General features: G+C 40.6%; 1 protein-coding gene across 3 annotated transcripts in view; it reads left to right on the top strand.

Annotated features, from left to right (window-relative positions):
* Positions 1 to 24,876, top strand: part of GALNTL6 (polypeptide N-acetylgalactosaminyltransferase like 6) — a 1,200,276-nt gene that overhangs the window by 1,117,087 nt on the left and 58,313 nt on the right. For all 3 annotated transcript variants that reach the window (XM_058720897.1, XM_058720899.1, XM_058720898.1), the window contains one exon: positions 7,102 to 7,323. In XM_058720897.1, coding sequence (XP_058576880.1) covers positions 7,102 to 7,323 — 222 coding nt within the window. The remainder of the gene's footprint in view (positions 1 to 7,101; positions 7,324 to 24,876) is intronic.

Here is a 24,876-nt window from a genome sequence, read left to right as displayed (position 1 = left end):
GAAGCAAAACATTCACTATGTATTGGCAATAGCATCAAGATATACCAGATTCTTGGGGCGCCTGGGTGGCGCAGTCGGTTAAGCGTCCGACTTCAGCCAGGTCACGATCTCGCGGTCCGTGAGTTCGAGCCCCGCGTCAGGCTCTGGGCCGATGGCTCGGAGCCTGGAGCCTGTTTCCGATTCTGTGTCTCCCTCTCTCTCTGCCCCTCCCCCGTTCATGCTCTGTCTCTCTCTGTCCCAAAAATAAATAAAAAATGTTGAAAAAAAAAATTTAAAAAAAAAAAAAGATATACCAGATTCTGAATATACAGTCACTAAATGAATTAAAAGAAAAAAAAGAAACATTCATGGAGCACATATCACATGCATATTATATATGTTGGCAGTAAGGTTGCCAGATTGGGCAAATAAAAATAAAGGGCTCCCAGTTACATTTGAATTTCAGATAAATAACTTTTTAGTATAATTATGTCCCATGCGTTAAAAGATAAACTGAAGCATATTAAAATTTTAAGGGTTTATTTGAGTGAAAGCCAATTTGAATTGGGCAATGCCAAACTGGAAATGGTTAAGGGGAAAGACTTGGAGAAATGCGGAAGCAAAGAAAGGAAATTAAATGATTGGCTATAGCTTCAAGCCTAGCAGTCTATTTGCGATTGGTTGCACCTAGTGTTTTGATTTCATAACCTTGAGACGTTTACAGGCTTGGATTTTGGTTTGCGTAGGTAGGCCACCTCAGTCTAGTGGCCTCCTGGTTTAATTTAATTTGATTTATTTTAATTTCATTTGCAGTTATAGAATATTAATACAAGCACTATACAATTGTGAATTGTACTTATGTTTTTAAATGATTTGTTCTTTACCTGAAATTCAAATTTAACTATGTGCCCCACACATAGTTATCTGGCATCTCCAACTGGGAGGAATAAAAAGTGAGTTTCTGAACGGGTGAGATCAGACAAATAAGAGGGAGAAGGGCATTGAAGCAAGGGAAATCTTATGGACAAAGCCAGAGACTGGCTGAATTTTTTTTAAGTGTCGATGAACAGAGCAGATCTCTTAGGCAGAGGCTTCATGTAGAAGAATAAAATTAAACAGGACTCTTAGGGACCTCATGGAGAATGTCTTCAACAGTGAGCAACCCTTTTGTAACAAAATGTTCAGTGGGGCATACCTCAAGAACCAGCTGTTGAATTTCTTTCAGGTGAGTTATCTTTGCTTAGTAAAACACCTGGAAAAAAACATTGTGGCTATGGAAGGGTAGGCCTCAGAGTTTGGCCAGGATAAGCTGGGACAGACAACGAGAAAGCTGAATTACTCTGCATGAAATAGAGAAGAAATTATGATATTCTGGTACAGTCCTACTAAGGATACCATAAGGGGAAATTTTGAGGACAGCACCATGGCAGGGGGTCAAAAGACAGAGAGAAGAAACTTTGGCCAAGGAGAAATTTTCTATACCTCCAAAGAAGCTGAAAAAGTCAAATATTCCATCTTACATCATCTGCTATGCTTTGTCATCTAAGGCTCTGCCACTGCCCTGAAATGTCAAAGTCTAAGCCTTAGTGATCTAACTGCAAAGTGTTTGAGAGGTGAGGAGAAGCACCCCCCCCCCCCCCCACTCAATGCTCTGCATGACACAACAGCGAAAAAGCCTGGGGCAAGACACCAGTAGGAAGGGAAGGTCCCCCAACAGGAAATCAAAGTGAAGGATGAATGTGTGAACACAATCTCCTGGGAATCTACATAAATCTTCAGGAAAAAAAAACTGTGAAAATTGTGATTGAAGCAATTTTATTTAAATCTCAAATAACAGGAATCCCAGCTAATACCTGGCTCCATGTGTATAAGACAACCTTTATAGATACAACTTCAGATACTTTGGGAGTAAATGATTGCATGTATAGATCTTCCAGTGTCCATTCCTTCATCTTGATAACTTTTTTTTGGACATTTAAAAAACAATTTTTTTATGTTTATTTATTTTTGAGAGCAAGAGAGACAGAGCACAAGCAGGGGGTGGGGGAGCAGAGAGAGAGGGAAACAGAATCCAAAGCAAGCTCCCGGCTCTGAGCTGTCAGTACAGAGCCCAATGCCGTGCTAGAACTCATGGACCATGAGATCATGACCTGAGTCAAAGTTGGAAGCTTAACCGACTGAGCCACTCAGGCGCCCCTATTTTTTGGACATTTTAACATCTTCGCCGATGTCCACTCAATCTTAAAAAGAGATGAGCCAACTCATATTGATTTATTTTTATCTTTGTTACTATCTCTGGCAAGAGATGTTACTGGATGTCTCAATTACATGATCCTGTACATGCGTACACAGCTATGAATGTGTAAGTGAGAAATATTGTTTTGCTCCTATCCCATTACCTTCATGTATCTGAATATGCGTATATGTGCTCCTATGTAAATAGTTCAATGTGTATACGATTATTTTATTTTCTGGAATGGGTGAGTTTATTCTACAATCTATAAAAAACCAATGAAACTCTTCCTGCAACTGCTTGTAATATCTCTCAGCTGTGGTTCTAATGTTTTCCCCAAGATTAAGTACTGAGTCATGATTACAGTTGCAAATTAACACAGTGTATTGTTGTTTCCAGAATAATGATTTCAGAATGATATTATTTGGTCAGTCACCTGCACTGTTTGGGAGTGAGGACTATTCCTTGACTATAATAATTGACTCTTCAGAAAGTTTCCTCCTGGTAGGAAATTCAATTCAGAGAACAGAGCATCTATAATCGAGGATGTCTAATGAGTCATTGGGAACATTAGAGAATGGGCAAGATGTTGTATTTATGTTTAAATGTTTATGTAACACTCATTGCTGGAGGGAAACTAGCTATTATAGTTTTTGCAATTATCATGCTGTTTCTCTTCCTGTCTCCTGGAAAGCTACAAAAAAAGGAATAGATGATTTGACATTATCCCTGGAATACATTCATGATCCTGCTGCTTCCTTTAGAGTGTTTGGGAAATCAGCAAACCTAACCTTGCAACCAAGTTTATTTCAATTTGAAAAGGACATGATAATGCAAAAGCTACCTGGCTGATTCCCTGGTTAACTATACTGCTTAGTTTCCCTAAAGTTGTTGACAATTTACTAGCAAGCTATCTCCTGCCCTGTTTACTTATTGATGATGCTTATCCAGGCTAACATTTATCATGGCACTTTGAGCCATTTCTAAAGAAAGCATCTGAACTAATCAGCTCCCTTTTGAGTTTTATAATAATTCCTATTTTTATTTCAAAAATCCAAAGCAACAAATATCTACCATTTAGCATGAGCACTTTTTAAAAAATTGTTCTTATTTCAGTGCCTTTGCCATTGGATATATGCACAAACTATGAATTTGTTCACTTTCACTCTATATTTTTTAATATTTTTAACATTTATTTTTGAGAGAGAGAGACAGAGAGAGAGAGAGACAAAGTGTGAATGGGCAAGGGGCAGGGAAAGAGGGAGACACAGAATCCAAAGCAGGCTCCAGGTTCCAAGCTGTCAGCACAGAGCCCGACGTAGGGTTTGAATTCATGAACTGTGAGATCATGACCTGAACTGAAGTCAGACGCTTAACCAACTGAGCCACCCAGGTACCCCTATATTTTTTTTAATTCAACAATTAGCAGATGCCCAGATGAGTACCCATATGTGCTTGGAATCATTCAAAGTGCTGAGTTTTTTAATTAAAAAACAGATCTATATCTAACTTCATATAAAATACAGTCTCAAAGTGTTTATTTACACAAATCAAAATAGATTGCTTAATGACAAAGCTATCAGAATTTTTAAGGCATGTCTCTACTTAACAAAGTCATTTTCTCATTATTCCTGGGGAATTTACCTCTTTGCCTCTGCTTTTTTATAGACCCCTGCCTTTATTCACTTTCATTTATCAGAGAAGCATAAAGTAGTGGAAGTTAAATATTTCTACTTTATATAATAATTGGATTTTAGGTGGGGCACCTGGGTGGCTCAGTCGGTTGAGCCTCCGACTTTGGCTCAGGTCAGGATCTCACGGTCTGTGAGTTCGAGCCCCGTGTCTGGCTCTGTGCTGACAGCTCAGAGCCTGGAGCCTGTTTCAGATTCTGTGTCTCCCTCTCTCTCTGACCCTCCCCCACTCATTCTCTGTCTCTCTCTGTCTCAAAAATAAATATTAAAAAAAATTTTTTAAATAAAAAAAATAAAAATAAAAAAATAATTGGATTTTAGGAGAAAGGTTGTAACTGCAGCCTAAAAATTAATTTGAATATAAATAAAGTTTTCATATTAGTGACTAATTTTTTTTCCATTCTATCTTTGAATCTTTTTGCTAATCATAAAAATTGTCTGTCCAAAGACAGATGAAAATACAAAGCGTTTCATCCAGAACACTTATCAGAATGAAAGGTAAATAGTGAGATAATGCTGAAGAATCCTACTTAAATATTACAGATAAGTGTAGTACCTGAGGCCATCACAGAGCAGGATCCTCAAACATCACCTGTTTCCTTGTCTTTCCCCAAACAAATCAGGCAGTTCAGAATCTGTGAAAAGGGCTAGAATATTGCAAAACCATGTTGACTCTGATCATCTGTCGAGGTAAACAGGAATCAGGGTGGAAAGTGTCATGAGTGAAGCAATGCCAATGAGATGTCAGACAGCACAATGATGGCCAAAAATAATGTCAGAAAAAATTCTTACATTCTCTTTTTTTTTTTTTAATTTTCTTTGAAGTTTATTTATTTATTTTGAGAGAGAAAGAGAGAGCACATGAGCAAGCATGAGTGGGGGAGGGGCAGAGAGTATCCCAACCCCGAGGCAGGGCTCGGTCCCACAAACAGTGAGATCACGACCGGAGCCAAAATCAAGAGTTAGATGCTTAACCAACTGGACTGACCCAGGTAACCCCAAAATTCTTGTACTCTCAATGTCAGGAATCTTAGAAAGGAAGGAACACAGAGGCAACCAAGAACTCACAGTAGACTTTGTGGCACTGTCTCTTTTCTGCATCTTGCTATATTAACTGAGCCCTCCCTCATGCCCACCAGGGACCAAAAGTAATAAAGGAGACTGTGGAAGCAAGCGGAGGGGTGGGGGGTACATAGGGGACAAGATCAGATGGAAGAAATGTCCATCGAGAACACTGGAGGTGGAGGGAGTGGGACAGAACAAGAAAAGGGTGCAATCTTACTAGGACTAAGATATTTGGAGATTCTGACTCCCAGCAGACCTCTGGGCATAGTTCCAGGCCTTAATTACGATTCTGTAGCAATTTTTAATAGAAAATAATTTTCAGCGGCATCTTGGTGGCTCAGTTGGTTAAACATCTGACTCTTGATTTTGGCTCAGGTCATGATCTCATGGTTTGTGGGTTCGAGCCCCACATCAGGCTCTGTGCTGACAGATTGGAGCTTGCTTGGAATTCCATCTCCCTCTCTCTGCCCCTCACCCGCTCAGTCAGTTGAATGTTCCCTCCCTCTCTCTCTCTCAAAAATAAATAAACTTTTCTTAAAAAAAAAAAAAAAAGATTTTCTCTCTCTCTCTCTCCCTCCGCCCCTCTCCCCCACTCACTCTATCTCTAAAATTAAATTAATAAATAAAATCTTTAGAAAAAAAAAGATAAAATGATTTTCCTAGATATCGCTAGTTTTTACTTCAGTCACTTATGCCTGAATCTTATTAAAGTTTCCAGCCATTCTGCCCACTTTATCTTCTAAGCGCAAATGAGAAACCGGAAAGGGTTCTTTCCAGCCCCTGAGCACTTGAAATAAGAAATTGGAACGCCAAATGAGAACCAGAGCTTAAAGGACACAGCTATGAAACGATGCTACAAGCTGGGGGTATCAGAACTCAGACCTTCTAGACAATGCACTCTCACTAGCGTAGCATTAAAGCTTGAAGAGATGTCAGAGAACATCTCATCTTAGCTAAAGACCACAGGAACAAGAGTGCCTGGACAGCTCAGTTGGTTAAAGCATTTGACTTCAGCTCAGGGCATGATCTCACGGTTCATGATTTCGAGCCCAGCATCTGTGCTGTCAGCATAGAACTAGTTTCAGATCCTCTGTCCCCCTCTCTCTCTGCCCCTCCCCCATTCACATGCGCTCTCTCTCTCTCTCTCTCTCTCTCTCTCTCTTTCAAAAAATAAACATGAAAAAAGACCACAGGAACAATTCAGTTCATCTGTGGCCAAGCCCAACATTAGGCTCTCCAATTATTAATAATAATATCCATAGTACCTAGCTCATGCCAGGTACTATTCAGAGCCCTTTACGGGTGTTACTTTGCTTAATCCTACAACCACTCCCATGATGTAGGTATATATTTACTAGTTGTGTATTCTCAGGTGAGGAATCTGAGGCCCAGAGAGGATGAGTTGCTTCCTTGACCTCAAAACTGAATAGCTTCCTCCCCTGAACCCACATGGTCTCCCGCCCCTAAGGAGCATGCTTTTTTCCCTACCAACAGCCTCCTGCTTCCTTCACCCATGGAAACATCTGCAGAGAAGACTGGCTACTTGATGCTTCCCTTAGCTTCATTATGCTTCATTGTGCAGTAAATTACTGAATTCCGCTTAGCATCTGTATTATACATAGAAAATATCATCAGAACACAAGGTCTTGAATTTAGTAATGCTGGGTTGCCTCTTTAATTGGGAGAAAAGAATAACAGCTTGTTTGTGCTCATTCTTTCCAGGATCCTAACTGTTCCTTGAAATGGTTGAAGCAATTTGATGCCTAAGAACTTCATTATCTCCAGTTTCAAATCCTTTAGTTCTGTGTGAAAAATAAAGAATTTATAATCATGAAATAACAGGAGGGATGAGAAAGTTGATATAACTGTAAGCTGAATTTTTACTGACTCTGACAAATTATCTAATTGGCAGTTGAACCCCATGCCAGAAACAGAAATGCGTGCAAGGCCTCAGACTAATCGTATCATACCCTTGTAGTTCCAAAAAAAAAAAAAACCTCCCCTTATTAATAAGCCTCCAACCAGCGCTGTCTGAGGTTGTCTATTCTTTTTTCCTTTTTTCAATTTCCAGTGTGACTAAAATCACCCTCTGAGGGCACAAGTCAATAAATGACATTCTTTTCTGCTGCACAGAACCTGAAGCGTGTGGCTGAGACCTGGATGGATGAATTTGCTGAGTACATTTACCAGCGGCGCCCAGAATACAGGCACCTGTCCACCGGGGACATCTCCGCCCAGAAGGAGCTGCGCAAACAGCTCAAGTGCAAGGACTTCAAGTGGTTCATGGCTGCAGTGGCCTGGGATGTGCCTAAGTACTACCCTCCGGTGGAGCCCCCACCAGCCGCCTGGGGGGAGGTGAGGAGGCTGCATGAACCCTGCTCTTACTTCCTTGTGTCCGTCACTCCTGCGCTCAGGTGACAGGACAGAATGCCAACACCTCCCACTCCTTTGTTCTACAGCCAAGTAAGATTAGCTTACATCATCTCCACTAAATGAATGTCCAGCATTTTTTCATGCGTTGCCAAAGATGAGTATTCTGCCCTCAGCCTTGATAGTCCCACCCAGAACCGTTGGCGGCTGTTGACTCCCCAGTTGGATTTTTTTTAATACACCTGGAAAATATTTTTATTTCAGGTTAGTGAAATTTCCATAAGAGCTTGCAGAGAAGGAAAATATCTATCGTGCTATTGTGTAAATAAATGTGACCTGCTCTCCACGATTGAATCCCTCACCATCCACCGTGCGTAGCCTTGTTGCTATTTGTATATGCAAGGATGAGGTGATGGAGGGGCTTGACTATTTTCCTACCCAGAGGTGCCGTACAGAATTGCGAAGAAATGCATTTCCATAACGCCCAGAACTGTGGCACACGCGGGAGCCACATGGGTTCCTTAAATAAGCACTAACCTTTCCACCTCGGAACGTTTCTTTTTTATTTCACTTCATGATTTTAAAATGGAAAGAACTGAATAGTCCCGGTTCCCAAATTTAGAAGATCTATCTTTTGGCATAGGAAGGACTATTGTGCTGGGTTCCATTCCATTCAATCCTGTTACTATAGCCTTTTCCTCATAGAAAAGCATATGCTAAAGCAAGGACTAAAATTGGATAGGGTGGATTTATCCTAGCAATTTAATCTGCTTTTAGCAGGAGGCTGTGAGGGGGAAATTGCAAGCTGGGCTGGATGCTAGTGCCGTCCTACTTCTCAAGGCTTTCAGAAGCCAGGAGTTGACTATGGTGCATTGTGGAGGAGCCTCTTCATCACTGTCCTTGGTTTTGCGTTGTGGGCGTGGACATGCCTTAGCCTGGTTGGTGTCTGTGGCTTTGCAGAAGTCTGAACACAGAACGTGGCAGGAGAGGCCAGGATACTGAGGCAGCGTTCTTGGGTTTCCAGCTCCCCTTGGAAAATGTTTCACGTGCACCTGCTTGTTTCGCTGAGAGGGTCCAAAAAGATGTTCTCTACCTGTGCCTGGGATGCCCCAGGCGTGAAGGAGAGAGTCAAGGTCAAGGACATCAATGCATGTTCCATTTCCAAATGTTTTTGAATGTGCACCTGGTCCTAATAGTAGCTGCTTGGGCCAGTTAGTAATCTGATCTAATACTTTGCATCTTAACCATTTCTTTAAAGCTTCCCTGGAATATTAGTAATAATGGTCTGCTCCTATTAGTTTTAGTTATCTACCATGGGCTTAATTTATAGCAGTGGAAATGTAAAGTAGACCTCCCCCCCAAAAGAGCTTTCATAGTCTAACGCATTGTATGATACAGGAATTTGTTACTCGATAAGCAGGAGAGTGTCTTTGTAAGGTGTTTTTGGTTAAGGTTATATCTACTACCTATAATAATTTTTAAAATTTATTTATTTTAATTCAAAATAGTTAATATGCAGTGGAGTATTGGTTTCAGGAGCAGAACCCAGTGATTCACCTCTCACATATAACACCCAGTGCTCATCCCAACAATTTGCCTCCTTAATGCCCATCACCCATTTAGCCCATCCCCCCACCCACCTCCTTCCAGCAACCCTTAGTTTGTTCTCTGTATTTAAAAGCCTTTTATGGTTTGCCTCCCTCTACTACCTATGACAATTTTTTAAGTTTATTTATTTATTTTGAGAGAGACAGAGAGGGAGTGCAGGAGCGGCAGGGAGAGAGAGGGAGACAGAGAATCCTAAGCAGGTTCCACATTGTCAGTGCAGGGCGTAATGGGGGGCTTGAACCCACAAACCTTGAGATCATGAGCTGAGCCTAAATCAAGATTGGGTGCTTAACTGACTGAGTCACCCAGCACCCCTACTCATGATAATTTAAATGCAATTTTGCCTTAGTGACTCAGAAATACTCTTAAAGATCTCAAAGCATCATTGTGTGGTTTGCAGCCAGGTAAAATCTTATCAAGCTTTTTTCCATCTTATGTGGAAACATATATTTTTATTCCTACACAGTTACTGCTTCAAACTGCAACAGATCACATTTTCCTATAGTACCTGACTAAATCATAGCCTGTATCTATAAAATACCTTGCGTGGAAACAAACTTAAAGCATCCATTGATGTTCTTTTTTTTTTTTTTTTTTTATCTATCAGCTGTGTATTTTAGTTTATTTTACTTCTTTTTTACTGAAATGTATTGTCAAATTGGTTTCCATACAATACCTGGTGCTCATCCTAACAGGTGCCCTCCTCAATGCCCATCACCCACTTTCCCCTCCCCTCCACCCCCCATCAACCCTCACTGTGTTCTCAGTATTTAAGAGTCTCTTATGGTTTGCCTCCTTCCCTTTCTGTAACTTTTTTTTTCCCCTCATCCCCTCCCTGCTGGTCTTCTGTTGAGTTTCTCAGAATCCACATAGGAGTGAAAACATATGGTATCTGTCTTTCTCTGCCTAACTTATTTCACTTAGCTTAACACTCTCCAGTTCCATCCACGTTGCTACAAATGGCCATATTTCATTCTTTCTCATTGCCAAGTAGTATTCCACTGTGTATATAAACCACAATTTCTTTTTTTTTTTTTTTTTTTTTAATTTTTTTTTCAACATTTTTAATTTATTTTTGGGACAGAGAGAGACAGAGCATGAACGGGGGAGGGGCAGAGAGAGAGGGAGACACAGAATCGGAAACAGGCTCCAGGCTCCGAGCCATCAGCCCAGAGCCTGATGCGGGGCTCGAACTCACGGACCGCGAGATCGTGACCTGGCTGAAGTCGGACGCTTAACCGACTGCGCCACCCAGGCGCCCCTAAACCACAATTTCTTTATCCATTCATCAGTTGATAGACATTTAGGCTCTTTCCATAATTTGGCTATTGTTGGAAGTGCTGCTATAAACATTGGGGTACAAGTGGCCCTGTGCATCAATACTCTTGTATCCCTTGGGTAAATTCCTACCAGTGCTATTGCTGGGTCACAGGGTAGGTCTATTTGTAATTTTTTGAGGAACCTCCACCCTGTTTTCCAGAGCGGCTGCCCCAGTTTGCATTCCCACCAATAGTGCAAGAGGGTTCCTGTTTCTCCACATTCTCGCCAGCATCTATAGTCTCCTGATTTGTTCATTTTAGTCACTCTGACTGGCGTGAGGTGGTATCTGAGTGTGGTTTTGATTTGTATTTCCCTGATGAGGAGTGATGTTGAGCATCTTTTCATATGCCTGTTGGCCATCTGGATGTCTTCTTTAGAGAAGTGTCTATTCATGTCTTCTGCCCATTTCTTCACTGGATTATTTGTTTTTCGGGTGTGGAGTTTGATGAGTTCTTTATAGATTTTGGATACTAGCTCTTTGTCTGATATGTCATTTGCAAATATCTTTTCCCATTCCATCGGTTGCCTTTGCAGTGCAGAAGCTTTTTATCTTGATGAGGTCCCAATAGTTCACTTTTGCTTTTAATTCCCTTGCCTTTGGAGATGTGTCAAGTAAGAAATTGCTGCGGCTGAGGTCAGAGAGGTTTTCTCCTGCTTTCTCCTCTAAGGTTTTGATGGTTTCCTGTCTCACATTCAGGTCCTTCATCCATTTTGAGTTTATTTTTGTGAATGGTGTGAGAAAGTGGTCTAGTTTCAGCCTTCTGCATGTTGCTGTCCAGCTCTCCCAGCACCATTTGTTAAAGAGACTGTCTTTTTTCCATCGGATATTCTTTCCTGCTTTGTCAAAGATTAGTTGGCCATACATTTGTGGGTCCAATTCTGGAATCTTTATTCTATTCCATTGGTCTATGTGTCTGTTTTTGTGCCAATATCATGCTGTCTTGATGATTACAGCTTTGTAGTAGTGGCTAAAGTCTGGGATTGTGATGCTTCCTGCTTTGGTTTTCTTCTTCAATATTACCTTTGCTATTCTGGGTCTTTTGTGGTTCCATACAAATTTTAGGATTGCTTGTTCTAGCTTCGAGAAGAATGCTGGTGTAATTTTGATTGGGATTGCATTGAATGTGTAGATAGCTTTGGGTAGTATTGACATTTTAACAATATTTATTCTTCCAATCCATGAGCATGGAATATTTTTTTTTCCATTTCTTTGTACCTTCTTCAATTTCCTTCATAAGCTTTCTATAGTTTTCAGTGTACAGATCTTTTACATCTTCGGTTGGGTTTATTCCTAGGTATTTTATGATTCTTGGTGCAATTGTGAATGGGATCAGTTTCTTTATTTGTCTTTCCGTTGCTTCATTATTAGTGTATAAGAACGCAACTGATCTCTGTACATTGATTTTTTATCCTGTGACTTTACTGAATTCACATATCAGTTCTAGCAGACTGTTGGTGGAGTCTATTGGGTTTTCCATATATAGTATCATGTCATCTGCAAAAAGTGAAAGCTTGTCTTCATCTTTGCCAGTGTTGATGCCTTTGATTTCCTTTTGTTGTCTGATTGCTGATGCTAGAATTCCAATACTATGTTAAACAACAGCAGTGAGAGTGGACATCCCTGTCATGTTCCTGATCTCAGGGAGAAAGCTCTCAGTTTTTCCCCATTGAGGATGATATTAGCTGTGGGCTTTTCATAAGTGGCTTTTATGATGTTTAAGTATGTTTCTTCAATCCCAACTTTCTTAAGGGTTTTTATTAAAAAAGAATGCTAAATTTTGTCAAATGCTTTTTCTGCATCGATTGACAGGATCAGATGGTTCTTTTCTTTTATTAATGTGATGTATCACATTGATTGATTTGTGAATATTAAACCAGCCCTGCATCCCAGGAATGAATCCCACTTGATCATGGTGAATAATTATTTTTATGTGCTGTTGAATTCGATTTGCTGGTATCTTGTTGAGAATTCTTGCATCCATATTCATCAGGGATATTGGCCTGTAGTTCTCTTTTTTTTTCTAGGTCTCTGTCTGGTTTGGGAATCAAAGTAATGCTGGCTTCATAGAATGAGTCTGGAAGTTTTCCTTCCCTTTCTATTTTTTGGAACAGCTTGAGAAGGATAGGTATTATCTCTGCTTTAAATGTCTGGTAGAATTCCCCAGGGAAGCCATCTGGTCCTGGCTTATTTTTTGGGAGATTTTTGATAACTGATTCAATTTCTTCACTGATTATGGGTCTGTTCAAATTTTCTATTTCTTCCTGCTTGAGTTTTGGAAGAGTGTGGGTGCTTAGGAATTTGTCCATTTCTTCCAGGTTGTCCAGTTTGTTGGCATATAATTTTTCATAGTATTCCCTGATAATTGCTTATATTTCTGAGGGATTGGTTGCAATAATTCTATTTTCATTCATGATTTTATCTATTTGGGTCATCTCCCTTTTCTTTTTGAGAAGCCTGGCTAGAGGTTTATCAATTTTGTTTGTTTGTTCAAAAAAACAACTCTTCATTTCATTGATTTCTCTACTGTGTTTTTTAGATTCTATATTGTTTATTTCTCCTCTGATCTTTATTATTTCTCTTCATCTGCTGGGTTTAGGCTGTCTTTGCTGTTCTTCTTCTATTTCCTTTAGGTGTGCTGTTAGATTTTGTATTTGGGATTTTTCTTGTTTCTTGAGATAGGCCTGGATTACAATGTATTTTCCTCTCAGGACTGCCTTCACTGCATCCCAAAGCGTTTGGATTGCTGTATTTTCATTTTCATTTGTTTCTGTATATTTTTTAATTTCTTCTCTAATTGCCTGGTTGATCCATTCATTCTTTAGTAGGATGTTTTTTAACCTCCATGCTTTTGGAGATTTTCCAGATTTTTTCTTGTGCTTGATTTCAAGTTTCATAGCATTGTGGTCTGAAAGTGTGCATGGTATGATCTCCATTCTTTTATACTTATTAAGAGCTGTTTGTGACCCAGTATGTGATCTATCTTGGAGAATGTTCTATGTGCACTCAAGAAGAAAGTATATTCTGTTGCTTTGGGATGCAGAGTTCTAAATATATCTGTCAAATCCATCTGATCTAATGTATCATTCAGGGCCCCTGTTTCTTTATTTATTCTCTGTCTAGATGTTCTATCCATTGCTGTAGAGGAGTATTAAAGTCCCCTGCAATTACCACATTCTTATCAATAAGGTTGCTTATGTTTGTGATTAAATATTTTATATATTTGGGGGCTCCCAAATTCAATGTGTAAACATTTATAATTGTTAGCTCTTCCTGATGGATAGACCCTGTAATTATTATATAATGCCCTTCTTCATCTCTTGTTACAGCCTTTAATTTAAAGTCTAGTTTGTCTGATATAAGTATAGCTACTCCAGCTTTCTTTTTACTTCCATTAGCATGATAGATAGTTCTCCATCCCCTCACTTTCAATCTGAAGGGGTCCTCAGGTCTAAAATGAGTCTCTTGTAGACAGCAAATAGATGGGTCTTGTTTTTTTATCCATTCTGATACCCTATGTGTTTTGGTTGGAGCATTTAGTCCATCTACATTCAGTATTATTACTGAAAGATATGGGTTTGGCGTCATTGTGATATCTGTAGGTTTCATGCTTGTAGTGGTATCTATGGTACTTTGTGGTCCTTGCAACATTTCACTCACAAAGCCCCCCTTAGGATCTCTTGTAGGGTTCATTTAGTAGTGAAGAATTCCTTCAGATTTTGTTTGTTTGGGAAGACCTTTATCTGTCCTTCTATTCTAAATGACAGACTTGCTGGATAGAGGATTCTCGGCTGCATATTTTTTCTGTTCATCACATTGAAGAGTTCCTGCCATTCCTTTCTGGACTGTTAAGTTTCAGTAGATAGGTCTACTACCCTTATGTGTCTACCTTTGTAAGTTAGAGCCTGTTTATCCCTAGCTGCTTTCAAAATTCTCTCTTTATCCTTGTATTTTGCCAGTTTCACTATGATATGTCATGCAGAAGATAGATTCAAGTTACGTCTTAAGGGAGTTCTCCTTGTCTCTTGGATTTCAATGCCTGTTTCCTTCCCCAGATCAAGGAAGTTCTCAGCTATGATTTGTTCAAGTACACCTTCAGCCCCTTTCTCTCTCTTCTTCTGGAATTCCTATGATATGGATATTGTTCCATTTGATTGCATCACTTAGTTCTCTAATTCTCCCCTCGTAGTCTTGGATTTTTTAATCTTTTTTTCTCAGCTTCCCCTTTTTCCATAATTTTGTCTTCTAATTCACATATTCTCCCTTCTGCCTCTTCAATCCGCACTGTAGCTGCCTCCATTTTATTTTGCACCTCATTTATAGCATTTTTCAATTCATCATGACTATTTTTTAGTCCCTTGATTTCTGTAGCAATAGATTCTGTGCTTCCTGTATGCTTTTTCAAGCCCAATGATTAATTTTATCACTATTATTCTAAATTCTTGTTCTGTTATATTGCTTATATCGGGTTTGGATCAATTCGTTAGCTGTCACTGCCTCCTGGAATTTCTTTTGAGGAGAATTCTTCCATTTTGTCATTTTGGCTAGTTTTCTGTCCCTTATGTGTTTTAAAAGCTTGTTCTTTGCTCTGCACCTGTGAGCACTGCTACATTTAAGGAGGGTTATATACTGTCCAGGGTCTGGCCCTTCAGGAGGTATTTTTTCAGGGATTGTTACTTGCTCTCTGTTGTTGTGACTTAGGTTATTTTATTACCCTACTTGTAGTAATATTTTGGACCCTCCACCAGATGTGTTTTGATTTGTTCCCTGGAGTAGCCCTGTAAAGGAAAACAGATAGACAAACAGGAGACAAAAACACACAAACAAATAACACAAACAAACAAATAAACAAAAACAAAAACCTAAAGACTAAAAACAAAAAACCCAAAAACACTGACTACAAGTAAAGCAGAGGGTGGAGGCAGTGCTAATGGAAGAGCACTACAAAGAGAGAAATGACAGGAGCAGGGCAGGGTGGGGGGGAGAAAAAAATAAACATTGACTAGACAGAGTGACCAAAAGGCTTAATCCAGAGAGAGAGAAAGGAGTGTAAAGAAGGAGGTGTAAAACATGTATCAAGATAATGGATTAAATATGTCTGTTTAGACAGACCAATAACCAGAGTAACGAGCCCAAGGGAAGGAAGAGATAAGGAGGAGAAATGGGGAGGGAGGTGAGAATATATCTATATACCCAGAATTGACCTAGTGTTAATCCAGGCAATGCTGCATCGTCAGGAGGAGCTCTCCACAGGGTCTGTGCCACTCCACTCGTGGATATGCAGTTACCCAGTGCATGGGGGCATGGTTTGGTGTAATCTGAACCCACCTGGAGTGATTCCTGAGGCCCCACCTGGTGGGGGGAGGAATGGTGATTCCCCAGTCTCTTCCCCATGGAGCCAGATCAGTGGACTCAGTTTAAGTCGTCCTCACTGTGCCATGGGCGCAGACGGGGCGGTCCTTCTCTCTCCACCAACTCCCCTCACCCTGCGCTTGGCTAGGATTCAAAGTCCCACTCCATGCGCTCTGGCCCTGGGGAAGCTCCTCTCAGTGTGGCGATATGTGGTCCTGGCTGGCTTTGTCTGTGCTGCCACACTTCAGGGAGGACCACCTTCTACTACTGTGGACTGAGCAGCCACCCTCACTGGGAGCCCCCCAAGGTGGCAGACACAGGCTGCCTTTGTCTTTTCCCACAGCACTCCAAGGAAACAGCGGCCTTTTCCTCCTGCAAGCTGCACCTTCAGCCCAGCCACTGTGCCCGGGGCATGGTGAACACAGGCAGGGTCTGTACTATTGTGCAGCCCTCCAGGGAGGGAACCACTTTCTCCACCTGCGGACTGAGCCCCTGACCTACACCCGTACCCAGGACTGGCTCCCTGCCTCCCCAGGTACGCAAACAGGGAGCCGGCTCCAGTCCGAAGAAAGCCCCACAGTTAGAGATAGGATCCCTCTCAGTCTCAGTCTGAGGTCTTTCTCCCGTCCAGATACGGTCCTGCACTTCCCTAGCTGCTCTTTCTCTTCCCTTTGTCTCTCCGCAGAGGGGGGTCCCTCCACTCCGTGCCCACTTGTCCTTTCTTTATCTCCCCCAGTTCGCAGTTACCCACCTATCTTTTTTCCAGCTTTCCCATTTTCTTCCTAGTAGATTCAGCCTCTTTTCCTCCCAGGCTCTCGTGTTCAAAGTCCTTTGGCTTCTACACTTCTTTGTTTGAGAGATGCAGGAAGCATGGATCCCCTTACTTCTCTGCCATGTTGGCTTCTCAGCTCTCCATTGATGATCTAAAGAAGGAGAAGAAGAAATAGAAGAAGAAAAAGAAGAAGAAGAAGAAGAAGAAGAAGAAGAAGAAGAAGAAGAAAGACACAACTTCCCAGAAAGACACAAACTTCCCACAACCACTTAAAGGCCAGGTAGGCTACAGTAGAAGGTTGTCATTACCTTTGACTGCCTTACACCTTTATGTGATTTGCCCTGCCCATGGGGCATTTACATTCGTCATTTCTGGTCTAAACAACTAGACATTGAGAAGATAAGATTTTTTTGAACACGATGGCAAATTTCTTTCCCCAAAGTTTCAACACAGCATACAAAACAAGACAGATTCAAGTTTCAGGAAAGAAGACAACGGGGCTATAGTTCAAGGGCCAGTTGCATTCAGTTGCAATTGTTCAGTGAGGGTGTGGTACAAGAATGAAGACTTGGAAGATTGGAGGAAGGCAGAAAGAAAGGCAACCAAGGGACAAGCATGTGGATTGGTCAACAGTCTTGAAAAACATCTGTTTCCCAAGCAGAGTAGATCCCTGAGAGTAGAAGTGGTGCATCTACACTTCATGCAGGAGGCAAGAGAAGTGTTGAAATGCAGCGTGATCTAAATGAAATGATGAAAAAGAGAACTCGTGTCTAACTATATATGGGGTAAAAGCAACCTCCTTCTTAACAGTGGATAAAAATTACTAAATGTGCAGAATCTATCTGGGGATCATTTTATCTCCTAGAACAGCTCTTTTGAAGTTATCGCTCTTATGTTTTTTCTTTTCCCTTTGAGAGGGATTTTTTTAATGTCTTTTTTTATTTTGCAAATTTTAAATATGCAGAAAAGTTGCAAAGGGAGTACACAAAGGTCATATATCATCTTCACCACGGTTGTTCCAATGCTAACACCTTATGTTTGCCACTTTAACCACAGCACACTCAAACTAAGTGATTAGCATTGGTACAGTACTATTAACTAAACTACAGATTTTATCCAGATTTCACCCGTTTTTTCACTAATGTCCCTTTTCTGTTCCAGGGTCCAATCCAGCATATGAAAGGGCTGTTTAATTTCCTATAAAGGTAAAATTAATTGTTAGAATGGGCAAAGCTCCTAAATAAATGTAATAGGTCAATTGCTGTTTTTGTAAGAAAGTGAAAAGGGAAATGCAGACTGTGAGGCTCTTTTAAAGCAGTTACACAAAGGAACCACCGACCTCCAACAATGTAAACACAAGAATCCTTTATGGGAGATCTGTGCCAAAGGCAGGGTAACTGGCTATTTTATGCGCTTGTACTTGGAACGGTTTCCACCTGATTTTCTGTGCCAACCCGATTCTGGGTAAACAATGAAGTGCTTAGGCAATTTTTGGCCCTGGTTGTAAGAATCCACCTTGTAAAGGAGACGTTACAGACCATAACTAGCCTATAAACTGCTATTCATTTCCTTGACAAATTCAGCTGAATTATTGCATTTGTCTCCTAACTCATCTCTCTGCTGCTGCTGCCCTTTTTCCCTTTAGCTTATTCTCAACATAGTCCACTAAAAATGGGAGATCAGGCCGCTCCTCCATTCAAAACCTTTTAATGGGGGGGGCCTGGGTGACTCAGTCGTTGAGCATCTGACTTTAGCTCGGGTCATGATCTCGCCGTTTGTGGGTTCAAGCCCCCAATGGGCTTGGGTCATGATCTCCCAGTTTGTAGGTTCTAGCCCTGCACCGGACTCACTGCTGTCAACACAAAGCCCACTTCAGATCCTCTGCTCCCCTCTCTTTCTCTGCCCCTCCCCTGCTCTCTCTCTCTCTCTCTCTCTCTGAAAATAAATAAATTAAAAGAAAACATAAAAAAAATCACCTTTCAATGGCTACCATCTCTCTTGGGGTAAAAATCAAAGTCCTTACCTGTATCCTGAATGGTCTGACCTTTGTTGCTTCCATCCCTCCAGCCTCATCTCTTATTACTTCACCCCCCCCCCCCCCGCTTACGCTTCTCTAGGTGCTCTGGCCTCATCATTGCTCCCCAGACGGGCCAAGCACAATCCTACCTCAGGGATTTGGCACTTGTTCCTTCTAATTAGAATCCTCCAGCCCCAGGAATCCTATGGCTCCTTCTCTCACTTCTGCCTGGTCCTTACTCAAAAAAACTGTCTTCTCAGTAAGGCCTTCACTGACTGTCCCGTTGTGTGCAAGAACTCTCATACACATGCACCTTTATATTTATATACTCTCCATCTCCCTTCCCTGCTTTATTTTACTCCTCAACATCCATCACTATCTTGCAAGTTATATATGCGTTTATTTATCATGTTTCTCATCTACTTCCCACACAAGAAAGCCAGCTCCATGACACAGGGATTTTGTTTGATTTATGGAGTTGCTACTGCTCTTCAGCAGCTAAAAAAAGTGCATGGCATATAGTAGGTGCTCAGTAAATATTCCTTGAATGAATGATGAATGAATGAATGGAGGATTCTGGTTCCCTGTTGTTCCCCCTTGCCTCTCACTGCTCTGCCTAGACACCTCCACAGAGCACACTGAGCTGTCACTCCCCTCCACCACACAGGGGAAGAGTCTCTGTACCCTCCCTTCTTGGCCATACAGCATCCGCCACTTTGAAAAGGTTGGCCAGGGAGAGAGTTTGAGGTTGGAATCTCAGGTAGCAGATCGTGAAGGACCATCAGGTCTGTGGTCCATATGACAGTCAAGCATGATATTGAGTATTCTCTTCTGATACCTTAACAAGAAGGGAAAACTCCAAAAATGAAAATCCTCTGTTCCAGCAGTCTCCAAACCCTCCCTGCCAGCTTCCTACTTAAAGACATGAAGACATTAAAAGTCACATCAGATGGAAAAGTGCTCTCCAGAGAAGAAATCACTCCATCCTCTGGGTGGAGGGAACTGGGTAGATCCTCTGGGAGCCAGTAGAATGGGTGGAGTAGTGGACGGCAATGAGGTCCAAAGGGAATATATAGGATTTTGAGCCATGTACTAAGGCGAACATCCCTTCGTGCTATTCAAATAGAAGCAATGTGCTTTTCTATGATGTTCTGTTGGATAGGGTAAGAGCAAGTTTAAAGTGGAAAATTATTCTTAAACCATGCACATATGGAACGCCTTTTTTGTGTGTGTCAAGATACTAAATGAAAGAAGCAGAATTTCCTATTATTTTCCTCCTCCTTACCCCTTCCCCTCCTTAGAATTCATGAATTTGCTAAAAGTCATTTATAGTATTCCTTTATGGTCCAAAAAGAAGAGTTCTGCAGAATCCCAAGTATCATGTGTAAGAGAGAATAAAACATGTAAAATAGACAAACCGGTGCCTTCCCCAACCGGTGCCATAGATTCTTTTAAGATGTGTCTGCTTACTGTCCTCAATGTGCCAATCTTGGCACATCCGTCTGTCTTCTTGCAATTGTGCAAAACTTTTTTTAAATCTTTATTTTAAAAATTCATCTCAATGCCGGGCTCCTTCGGCTGCTATTTAAATTCCTTCCTCAAGATTAATGTCACCGGGAATTGTGGAACATTCCCACAGACAGGCACCCTAAATAATTCCAGTTCTCCTCCTCTGCCTCAGCTGCACTTGACTTCTTTTGACTTGCTTTCTTCCTCTTTCTTCTAAGGTTCTCACGGGTATATGGGCTTTTCAAATTTCTCCCTATCAGCTTACGGGAAAGGAAGTCTGGCCCTAGGTGGTGCGTTATCTGAAAGACCATCTGAGGATGTGATGTTGTCTCTTTCAAACAAATTCCGTGTAAATGTTGCTGCTGTATAATGCAGAGGTCAAAGCCAGCACTTTCTGCACAATGAGTGAGGCTCTCTTGCATTCCTTTGGGAGAACTGTGGCCAGGTTTCCTGCCTCCCTCGCAACCCAGACTTGCAACTGGGAGAGCTGCAATGTGAGATTGTCTTGCCAGTCCCTTGGCCACTGTGCAGAAACTGGCCCTGCCATTCAGCTGCTATCTATCTAAACCAGATCATTAAATGAAGCAGTCATTCAGAGATGATTTGTCATTCTCTGAGTGTATTAGAGTTGATTGAGCTGTCATTTATTTTCCCAGGCAGAGGCAATGCTGGTACATTATGCTAACTCATGTCTCTGGAGCTCAACCACCGAGGTTGGGAAAAATGGAAGGACACCTAAAGAATCGCATTATCCTTTCAGATGTTACTATGTGCTTTCTGAGTTCTCGACAATTGAAGGCAAACTTAAAGTGTTTTATGATAAACTTGATTTTAGTTCCATATTCCCAGCTGAGTACATTGGACATCTTACTGTCTCAACAGTGGCAATTTGGCCCAATTCATAATAAAATCAGAGGTGTTTCAGAGCTAACAGATTTTTTTTTCTTCTATTAAGTATTCCAAGCAAAATTTCTGTCTTTTCTCTATTTATTTTATTCTTCCTTCAAATACATGTAATCATACTGACATATGTTTACACATAAATATAAACCTTTTCGGATTCACGTGACAGGAGTAAATGAAACTTTAAGTGTATGTTAGCCTAATCATTAATTTATCTTGGTGTTTAATTTTCATTGACAATCGGTACCTTTCTAATTCCAAGAACGACATAAAATTAATAGAATTTGAGGATCACTCAATTAATCATAGCAAGATTTCCAATCCAGGCCTCAGGAATTGTCATAAATAGAAAAAAAAAATCAATATCATTTTTCCAGTCATGAACCTAGGAATACTTCCCCTCCTACTCATTCTTTAACAAAGTGCACAGCTGGCTTCTGTGAGAGCTCAGAGTGGTCTCTGCAGTAGCAAAGGCCCTCAACTTGCCCTTAAAAATCTGGTGATCCGCCCCCACCACGGGTTCGTGGGCAACAAGAATAAGTACAGCAGAAAATGGGAAAGAGGGGCGCCTGGGTGGCGCAGTCGGTTAAGCGTCCGACTTCAGCCAGGTCACGATCTCGCGGTCCGTGAGTTCGAGCCCCGCGTCAGGCTCTGGGCTGATGGCTCGGAGCCTGGAGCCTGTTTCCGATTCTGTGTCTCCCTCTCTCTCTGCCCCTCCCCCATTCATGCTCTGTCTCTCTCTGTCCAAAAATAAATAAAAAACGTTGAAAAAAAAATTAAAAAAAAAAAAAAAAAAAGAAAATGGGAAAGATTCTTGGGGTCTTAGAATAAAGGTGAGAAAATACTGGAGGTCAATTCTGAGTGATCCAGACTGATGCCAGAATTCATTATAGAGCTTAAAATTTGGTTTTATTCATTCGCAGACAGGCAATAGTTAAGAGCAAGAGCCCATATTCCTCCAAGTGTCCTTAAAATGTATTGTTAGCAGTAGGTCTTGGCTGGCCCTGTTCCAAACTCTGGGAAGCACAGTGAGTGCACTGCTTAGAGGTAAGTAGTCCCTTACATTCACAATAGGGATATTTTTAGCAACCTAAATGTCTCAGTTGGTCTTAGATTCTGTGACCAACCTTAGTTTGGGAGGCAGGAAGATAAGGGCTCCTGGACCCTCCGGCTGCCTCCATAGCCAAGTACTTTCTCCATGTTTTACTTTCTCACAATTACCTCTCAGTGTTTTTTCACCTACTTGATTATATTTCTTCCCACTAATTTTGAGATTCAGGAATTGACTTTGAGCAGCTTGGATTTCCAAAATCTGTTTTTGTCTAATCAACAACCCAGTAATATTTGGCTAAACTAGCTCTCGCCTTAGATCTTTCCCTTTTTGTAGTGATGTGTATAACTTTTTCTGTTGAGCCCCTATTGCCCAATATGATATTGGTTGGCCAATTTCTGGATAAGATGACCTATTCTTCAGTCCCATTAGGAAGAGAAACTAACATAAAAAAAAAAAAAATCTCAGAAGGAGCTTAACTTTCTAGCTCAATCCTCAAAACAGGAAGGACAAATTAGTTTTTTCCAGTCTTATTTTAGACCCAAATTATCCAGAACAAATTACACATTTCCAGGTTCTTCACCTATGCTTTTTTGACAGAATTGCTTACAAGTTTGCAGCAGTTTTGTTCCAGATCCTAACATTCGAATACTGCCATTCTATCAGAAATAATGGAAAACCACAAGGTTTTTCAAAATAAAAAGAAATAAAAAGTTAAATTTTCTACAATAGTTTTGCTTTCAAATATACTGCCATTTCCAATGCTAAAAACACAGCAGCAGCACGGTTTTGTTTAATCATAAAAACCAGACAGAGCATTTAGGATAGCAAAGAAGAAAAACACACAACATGGCTATCATCTTACATAAAACTAGTAACAAGGAATCCCCAAGAACTCCAGAATGTAAGTTAGTGTAACCGAAGCAACAGACGGCAGCAGTTCTTGTGTGGGATTGTCAGAGATGTGGAATAGGTAATAAAGAAAAAAGGCAGTACTGACAGTTCTAGAAGCTGCCAGTTAGAAATCAACAAATATTCACTCCCAGAAAAAGATGATCTTTTACAGAACAGGAACTAAAGCAATCAAATCTACAAATTACCAGTAAAACTCCAAGACATCCTCACAGGCTCCAAGTTGAGGACAAGCACAAAAATACCATATGAAATCAGTATGGGGCCACTGGAATTTAAACTATGTTGAAGCCCACATGTATTTCAGAAACACTCCAAAATGTTCTTTTGGAAAGACGGACACTCATTCTTTTCCTTCCCATTTCCCACACCTGCCCTCATGGGAAAAAAAAGAAAAGAAGAGAAAAGGAAAAACCTGCTGTTGGTTGGATCCACCATGAAACACCGCAGATGCCCAGGAAACAAAAGCTTCTAACACCAGAGAAGGAGACAGACTTCAGAAAGCACTGAACAGCAAACACGTTTAAAGGTAACCATACTGCTTTGCAGGGAAAACCCTTAGAACTCTAGATGACACAGAGTCAGAGACAGGAAGTTTTTGTAAATCAGACTTAGCTCTGAGAGAAAGAGAAGTAACTATACAAAGAGGCCATGTTTTTTAATACATCACAGTAACAACAGACAAAAAAGCCCTACAGAAGAACTTTCCTCTACTAGCCAAGAAAACGAGTTTATTTATAGATGGAAAATAAAAACAGATTACAATAAAACCCCCTACCGAGATACAACAAGGATAAAGATAAAAATAAACCAAATAAAGTTCCAATAGATAATGAAACCATTCTACAAATATGGCCACAAAGATGAGAAATGTAACATAAGATTTCAAAATGAGCTAAAAGAATCTTAAAAACAATCCACGCTTAAAAGAACTATGCACATCAAAAATAGAACAGCTCAGGAAGGTGATGGCTAGGATATGAAGCATGATGATGTGAAAAGAGAGGTGGAGACTCAGGAATGAAAAGCAAAGAGAAGAAAGGAGAGAACCAAGATTTCAGAAATAAGGCTAAATTGGAAGGAACAAAGCAACAAGTAGAGTCCCTGGAAACACAGTAAGAGAAACTGAAGCTAGAAGATAGAAGAATGAAGTCAACAACGTGGAAGGAGAGAAGAGGACTCTATGAAAGATCTGGAACAACAAAGATGGAAAGGAGATTCAACATGAATTCCCAAAAAAGAAAGCTCCCCATAAAAGTGAAAGACAAAAAAATACATAAAACTATGACTCAAGAGGGGCACCTGGGTGGCTCAGTTGGTTAAGCATCCGATTTCAGCTCAGGTCATAATGTCACGGTTCTGTTGGTAAGTTTGAGCCCCACCCCCATCGGGCTCTGTGCTGACAGCTTAGAGTCTGGAACCTGCTTCTGATTCTGTGTCTCAATCTCTCTCTGCCCCTCTGCCTCTCTCTCTCTCTCTCTCTCTCTCTCTCAGTAATAAATAAACATTTAAAAAACATTTTTAAAAAACTATAACTCAAGAGAATCTTCATAAAACAAAATACTTGAATCTACAAATTAGAAGAGTTATGTGTGAGAACTTCATGAATCATCAACACTGAAACATTTCTAGTAAAGTCATTGTATTTTTTAATAGAAGAAAAACAATTTTATGCATCCAAGCAAAAACAAACAAATGAACAAACAAAACCCCCAAAAAACTAAGTAAAATTTTGAAGCACATTTTGTACCAGAAAACAATGGAACAACATTGTGAAAATGATGCAGAATGTAAAATATGAGCCAAAGATTTTATATCCAACCAAACTATGCTTCAAGTATGGAAACCGTCAAAACGCAGTTCTAAACATTAAAGAACTCAGGGATTATTTTTCCCAAGAACCTTTCTGAGAAACATGCTGGAGAATGAGCATCAGAAAACGAAGGATGTTGAGGGCAGACTGACCTAAGGTCTGATAGAGACTGGCTATAAGGATAAAAGAATATGCAAATTGTATGTGCTCTACCAATGCAGAAATAAATACAACTAACAAATAGAGAAAGTAAATGGAAAAGCAGAGTAAGCTCAATGATTGT

This window comes from Neofelis nebulosa, chromosome 3 (genome assembly GCF_028018385.1).
Source record: "Neofelis nebulosa isolate mNeoNeb1 chromosome 3, mNeoNeb1.pri, whole genome shotgun sequence".
NCBI lineage: Eukaryota > Metazoa > Chordata > Mammalia > Carnivora > Felidae > Neofelis > Neofelis nebulosa.
The sequence above is the reverse complement of the archived record's forward strand: the minus strand, read 5'-3'. Positions and strand labels throughout refer to the sequence as shown.